This window comes from Macadamia integrifolia, chromosome 6, assembly GCF_013358625.1.
Source record: "Macadamia integrifolia cultivar HAES 741 chromosome 6, SCU_Mint_v3, whole genome shotgun sequence".
Lineage (NCBI taxonomy): Eukaryota > Viridiplantae > Streptophyta > Magnoliopsida > Proteales > Proteaceae > Macadamia > Macadamia integrifolia.
The window spans coordinates 30,139,662-30,147,388 of record NC_056562.1 but is presented as its reverse complement, the minus strand read 5'-3'; the positions used below and the strand labels follow the sequence as shown (position 1 = coordinate 30,147,388).

The 7,727-nt window shown below is 36.7% G+C and overlaps 1 protein-coding gene and 1 pseudogene across 1 annotated transcript; one reads left to right on the top strand and one right to left on the bottom strand.

Annotated features, from left to right (window-relative positions):
* Positions 1 to 545: 545 nt before the first annotated feature.
* LOC122082210 (hydroquinone glucosyltransferase-like) lies at positions 546 to 1,163 on the bottom strand. The gene has a single exon (XM_042649682.1). The coding sequence runs from the start codon at positions 1,161 to 1,163 to the stop codon at positions 546 to 548; it is 618 nt and encodes a 205-aa protein (XP_042505616.1).
* A 2,547-nt stretch (positions 1,164 to 3,710) lies between these two features.
* Positions 3,711 to 5,121, top strand: LOC122082209 (annotated as a pseudogene).
* The last annotated feature ends 2,606 nt before the right edge of the window (positions 5,122 to 7,727 follow it).

Genomic DNA, 7,727 nt, shown 5'->3' with positions numbered 1-7,727 from the left:
CTAGCATTTTTTTTTTTTTTGAATGAAAAATATATTAAAGCAGGAAAAAAATAAATAAATACAACATACAAAGCCAAATTGGCTAGACTAGGGTGAAAACCCTATCAAGCTCTGAAGAAATGGGCATCAAACCCCTAAGAGAGGGGTCAAACCCAAATAGGAGGAAAAAACAAGCCAAATAAGGGAGGGATACAATAAAAAAGGGAGGACAAAAACAATACAAAAAAAGAGAACGATAACAAGAAAATGGGGGGCATAGAATGAAGGAGGTCCCAAGAAGATGCTTAATTTAAGGGGACGGAAAGAAGAGAGGAAGGTCCTGCGAAGAAGCTAGGAAACGATTTCTATTTGTATCAAAATTATAAAGAATTGTATTTCTAGCAAATTGACTGATCAATGATTTTCAATGAGTAACAAAAATGTTGTTGAGAATTATATAGCTAATAAATTTTACATATAATAAAATATTACTCTTTTATGATGAGAATCCTATTAATTAAATTGTATTTTATGATGGAAAAACTAAATGTCATAGTCTATGAACTTTATTTTGGCATCCCCACATGAGACTTCCATTTGCATGGTACTTCTGAGAATGACTTTCTAGAGGACCATTCTTCACTTAACACCTTAGTAGCTACATCCTTGAGCTTTCTCTTCCTCTTCCGTATTCTCCTCCCTTCTTCTCCTACGATTAAGCACTTCACCACTTTAGCAATCTCCGCTCTCCCCACTATCCTGTTCTTCGCAGCTTTAGGCCTCGAAGCTTCCTCCAAATCCTCCACCTGCATCACTGCACTCATCTTTTGCTCTGCATGGAGTGGCCATGCAATCAATGGTACCCCATGCACCATGCTCTCTAAAGTTGAATTCCAACCACAGTGGGTAAGGAACCCACCGGTAGAGACATGGCTAAGTACTTGTATCTGAGGAGCCCATAATGGTATCACCAAACCCCTTCCTTTGGTCCTCTCCAAGAAACCCTCTGACAAGAAAACCAAAGGGTCTTCAATGCTTTGGGTATCGAAGTTGGTGGCATTTGGGCTCCTAACAACCCATAAGAATCTTTGCTTACTAAGTTCTAGGCCTGACGCCAATTCATTCAACTGCTCCCTTGAGAGGGCACCACCGCTCCCAAATGAAACAAACAAGACAGACCCCATGGGTTGATTGTTCGACCATCTTAGGCACCCAGAAACATCAAGACCATCCTTCAAATTACCATTTTGTATGAGTAGTCTGATTGGATATATTGATGGAAAACTTGAGTCTCCTCCTTCCTTCAAGCTTCAAGGCATTGATCTCTTTTAAAAATTTAAACATCTCTCTTTTTTTCCTTTTAAAAATTCAAACATAATTCCGGCGATTCAAAAAAATGAAGGGACAAGTTACAAATTCACCAATTCACTTGGGTTTGGTTGGTCCTTATTTCCTTGTCATTTTTGTTTGGTATCGATGATGTGTTAGGCCCGTTAGCGTGAGGTAATGATTTCTAGAATTTTTTTTGAGGTGCTTACATAACAGTTTTAGATACTAAAAGGGAGACATGCATGAGGTTTAATTCTAAGCATTGGACATTATTTGGTGATTATGAGATATGAGCTCCAAAGTTGGAGCTTAGATATTTTATCTATTGCACTACGTGATCATTTCTTATTCATTTAATATTTTTTTTATCTTTTTTCCTTTTTCCTTCTTAAGGGGTAGATATAGTCTCTTACACGACTATTGAACTTGTATCTAAAAAGTTTTATTATTATTATTATTATTATTATTATTATTATTATTATTATTATTATTATTATTATTATTATTATTATTATTAAAATAAACATTATTGAATAAGAAATGAATAATAATTGTACGAATTATTAACTCTTTATTTTGGCTGTCTAGATGCAAACCCTTCATGGTATCAATTTATTTATTTTAGTGCTAGTGGATTTAAAAATAAAATAGCATACCTAGTGCACAAGGGTCCCACTATCATAAGATCTAGGGCTAGCATATATATGCAGTCTTACCCCCACTTTTTGTGGAGAGTTTTCCTTATTTGAATCGGTGACTACCACATTGTAAGTGTATTGTACACTTTAAATTAAATGATTCAACTTATTTATTTTGGTATGCATGTATCACACACTCCCTAATGACTCAAACTATTTATTTATTTATTTCAAAGCGTGTGGATGACACACTACAACTCCCTCATTTGTTCTAAATTTATATTGGAGAATCCACTATTGCACCAAATTAGGGCATTTTTAATTTATCGAGTGGAGGAGAGGGACACGATAACTATGTAGAAGTATCCTAGGTAATTTTTTTTTTTTTTTACATAGGTAAGGTTTAAGTTTTTATTGTAGAGATTCTCTCCATTTATATGAAGTTTGCATGTATTTTTATGCATTGACATTAGAAGTCAAGAAGAGCTACAAAGTATTTCATATAAAAAAAAAAAAAGGATAAAGTTTTCCTGAGCCACGTGGATCCCATGGAGGAAACCCCATGCATGCAGTCCAAAAAAAAAAAAAATGCTACAAATTTTTTGATATAATGACATCTAAGTGTCACTCTAGAAGCATGCATGGTGAATGGTGATTCTACCACTTCAACGAAGTTTGGTAATGCTACCACAAAAACGTCACTCCTCTAAAAATATTTAGACCCAGACCAATTGGTCATGAATTCATGACTCATCACCCTAACTCGGCAGGACTACTCTAAAGGTTTTTTAATGCTTAGATATTTTTCTAGGAAATTTCGAGAGGGCAAAAGGTGGTCAAAGTAGAAATTGTTGGATATTAGCTACTAAATCAGATTTTTTAGTAATTAATTCAAGTTGCATTTTTTAGTGTCAATTAAAAAAATGAATCATATTTTTAAGGAAAAAAAGAATTATATCCGAGAGCATGACTTATGCTAGCATTCCCATGTGTCAATCTCTCTGCTCCATATGTGAAAAGATATCTCCATCCCATGTTTTGGGGAGGAAAGAGACAGACACTAGGAGCATTAGCATAGGCTGCACTCCCAGAAGTCCAAAATTAAAGGGTTTGCAACTTTGCATCCTGGTTGGGTAAATCATGAATTACAAAATCTGTGGAGTTCATAATCAATACGTCCTTTTCGTTGCCAATACATATAATTATAATTATAGTTATAATTAAAGGCCAGTTAACAAGTTGTTTAAGAGACTATACCTACCCCTCAAAAAGGAAAAAGAAAAAAAAAATCAAATGAAGGAACTACAGTGCATAGACAAAATATATAATATCAGATAGTCACCAACCAAATTCCACTACTTCGAAATTTAACTCTCATGACTCCAAAAATAGATAATAAAACTGTTATGTAATTTCCTCAAAAAAAAAAAAAAAATTCTAGAAATTGTAACCTCACTTAATCCCTCAATACCCAATAAAAATGACAAGGAAATAATAGCCAATTAAATTGAAAGGGCTATGTCACAATGTCAATTCATTTGTGGCACCAATGAGATTCATGAATTTGTAACCTCCGTCTCCTCAACTTTTGAATCGGCAAAAATACAAATTAAAGAGAAAAAAAAAGGACATGGAAAGCTAGACCAAAACCTATATATAACCCCACCATATTCATTGATTGCCTTTCAACCAAAGTACATCTCATAGAATCTCATAAGCTCTTCTTCGATTCTTCTTGCATTCAATCTCCAAAACATAGTCACCATGGAAGGAGAAAATCAAACTCCACGCATTGTCATTCTACCTACTCCAGGAATGGATCACCTCATCCCCTTTGTTGAATTTGCCAAGAAATTCATCCGTGACCATGAGTTCACCATTACATTTACAATCCCAACTACGGTTCTCCAACCAAATCACAAAAACAAGCCTTAACTAGCCTTCCCAAGTGCGTTGATACCATCTTTCTCCCACCTGTTAACCTTCAAGACCTCTCCAAGAATGGAAGGATTGAAACCCAAATCTACATCACAATAGCTCGTTCCCTCCCTTCATTACATGAAGCTTTTAATGTCCTAACCGCCACCACAACTCCCATTTCTGCCTTGGTTGTTGATCTCTTTGGCACTGATGCATTTGATGTGGCTAAGGAATTTAATGTTCCTTCCTACATATTCTTCCCCTCAACTGCCATGCTATTGTCATTGTACCTCCATTTGCCTGAGATTGACGAGAAGTACTCTTGCGAATATAGAGACATGCTTGAACCAGTGAACTTACCTAGATGTGTGCCGGTTCATGGAAGAGATTTCAAGGACCCACTCCAAGATACACAAGATAAGGTCTATACATGGACTCTATACCATTCCAAGCGTTTCAAATTGGCTGATGGTATCCTGCTAAATAGCTTAATGGGCATGGAAGCAGGCGCCATCAAGGCTTTGAGGGAGGGTGGAGACCAAACTATTCCATCTATATATCCAATTGGGCCACTCATACAGAATGGTTATTTGAAAGACGGACCTGAAGTTTTTGGGTGTCAAGATGGTTGAACAATCAACCCATGGGGTCTGTCTTGTTTGTTTCATTTGGGAGCGGTGGTGCCCTCCCGAGGGAACAGTTGAATGAATTGGCGTTGGGACTGGAGCTTAGTAAGCAAAGATTCTTATGGGTTGTCAAGAGCCTAAATGCCACCTACTTCGATGCCCAAGGCGTTGAAGACCCTTTGGTTTTCTTGCCAAAGGGATTCTTAGGGAGGACCAAAGGAAGGGGTTTGGTGGTACCAACATGGGCTCCTCAGATACAAGTGCTTAGCCATGTCTCTACTTGTGGGTTCCTAACCCATTGTGGTTGGAACTCAACCTTAGAAAGCGTGGTACATGGTGTACCATTGATTGCATGGCCACGCTAGATGAATGCAAAACGAAAGATGAATGCAGTGATGCTAGTGGAGGATTTGGAGGTAGCTTTGAGGCCTAAATCTGTGAAGAACGGGATAGTGGGGAGAATGGAGATTTCTAAGTAGTGAAGTGCTTAATGAACGGGGAAGAATGGAAGAAAATACGGAAGAGGATGGGAAAGCTCAAAGATGCAGCTATTAAGTCATGAAGATGGGTCCTCTAGAAAGTCACTCTCAGATGTCGCATACAAATGGAAGTCTCAAGTGGGGATATGAAATAATTTATGCTTTGTATTTTTTAGTGCCCCTCCCCTCCCCTCCTTCTGTTACAAAAACAAAGTTAACAGATTTTGACGTATAATTTTTCCATAATAAAATACTATTTGAGTAAAAGGATTCTCAACATAAATTAGTCATAGGGTGGGTTGTGGATAGTTGTGAAAAATAGTATACAGAAAATGAAAGGAATGGTCTTAATGACACAGAGTCGTCACTTTGATTAAGGTCTAGGACAAACAAATAAACTATTGGCTCCCTCCAAATTTGTCCAAACAAAGATCAGATTCGTGTCAGGTTGCGAAGAAAGGAAGGTATTAAGTTTCTTGGTTCATTTGGTTAAATCTATCTTCTATTCACATAGTATTTCATTCAAATGTTTTTATTTTTTTATTTATTTTTATTTTATTTTTTTGGTGCAAGAAGATTTCTATTCAGAAAGAGAGGGAGCAGTATTTCATTCAAATATGACAAGCTATGCATCTTGACATAATTTGTAAGGATGTAGATCTAAATAATATACAAAAGAAAATAAAATAGGAGTGAAGAAAGTCAACTCTATCATGTTGGGCTACAATACAAGGTTTGGACAAGGGTTAGATACTATGCCGCCCACGTGCTACACGCTAGCGACATGCACCAATGGAGGGGCAAGGGATCTTTCCCGCGGGTTAAAATCGTCTGCAATTCCGATCTCGTATAATTCCGTGCAATACCACCTTTAGGTGGTGACACGTGTATTGATACCAATACAATGGTCCAGATCTGGTACAACTAATAAAACATTGAATCAGTAAAGAGGCATTTAAATCAGATCTAGATTTAAATCAGATCTAGACCATTGTATTGGTATCAATACACGTGTCACCGCCTGAAGGTGGTATTGCACGGAATTTCACGATATCAGAATTGCAGACGATTTTTTCCCTTTCCCGCAGGGGGGGTGTATATGGGAATGACTCAAGCCAGCCTTTTCCCATTAAACATATGTTAAGAACAAACCTCATGGAGATTTACCCTTTTTTGTTACATTTCTTGTCGATTTTCTTCTATAAGTAGGAGATGCTACCATGCACGTTCTGTGTTGCAGCGTAGGAGATCCCAATCGTGCAATGGACTACTATTAATTAAGCATTATTTTAGCTCTCCCAATTCATGGAAGAGTTTTCATGAATTCATGAATTGGGAGAGCCAATTCATGGAAGAGATTTCATGCACACCGACTTCCAAGACAGAAAGAATAAGGTCAACAATTAATTGTTGTTTACAATCCCATTTTTTGCAGATTTTGTCCATCTCTTCAATATATATTGGGGTGGGAGTGTATGCATCTTCCTATGATTAAGTACTTTTACCACATGTCCGCATTGAATGCCCATGAACTCAAATTTTTTACAATTGCATACAATTGTGTTCTTGGAAGAGTCAAATGTGACCAATCTTTCACTATTTTTATAAATTCCAGTAACTTTGTACATGCAATTTGATCCTACCTCTTCCAAAATGTCACAATCATAGGCAATCCCCTTGGACAATTAGTTTTGGATAACCAACTACTGGATTAGTTGAACACCTTATGGATTAGCCACATTTCAATTTCAGACTCAAATTCATTCAAATGCATTCCCTTTTATGCTATGCATCCTAGTATTTTATAGTAGCCGCTCCATGCATCCTTCCATAGTCTTTAGATTTTTCAAGTTCTATTTTGATACTTTGACATCACTGTTAGGTTAACATTGACATGTGTGTATGAGATCTACCAATTCCATAAGATTTAGGTCAATTCACATGAAAAATTTTTGGGCATGCCTATCTTGGAAATATTTTCCCATAATATTATCTTTTGACCAAATAACGTTTATATTCGAGCTCATCCTTAATTTTTAAGGACATAAATGCACATAGTATAATAAACCATAAAAATATCAAGTCATCTCTAAGGGCTCTCATCCCCACCATTGAATTTGTACACACCTCATAAAAATTGAAAAAAGCTGCCAGAACATTCCCGTTGTTGTTTCTAATAATACCTCCCCACCACTAATACCCGGATTCCCCTTGCTTGCACCATCCACATTCAGTTTAACAGAATTAAAGAGAGGGTACCAATAAATAGGAATTGGAGCTTTAACCTACTAATTGGTGGGTTTAATTTAAAGACCTGCAAGATAAGATTATCTCTCAAAGAAAGGGATTAAGAAAAATTAGTAGAGTAACTGATTTCAAGAATCCAATCTTTGATTTTCTCAATTATGGTAGTTGCAGCACGGGAGCCTTCACTATGTCTTCTGTTATTTCTTTCCCGCCATAACTCCCAAACAATAAATGATGGTAATAGACCAGTGATGCATTCACAAATACCTTCGGCATTGGTAAGGGATTGCTAATAAAGAATTCTAGTACTGAGATCCTAAGTTGAAATAATATCAATGTCCATTGCTCTTCCAAAGAACTCCCAAACCTTAGAAGTAGTTGTACCCACCAATAAAGTGTGGGTTGCTGTTTCCCGCCAAGGATCTTTGCAACAAAAGCATTCAGAAGCTAATGGAATACCAATACTCATCAAAGCGTCATTTGTTGGATTTTTCTCATTAAAGATTTGC

Coding starts and splice junctions, on each gene's coding strand:
- LOC122082210 (XM_042649682.1), bottom strand. CDS start 1,163: ATGGGGTCTGTCTTGTTTGTTTCATTTGGGAGCGGTGGTGCCCTCTCA.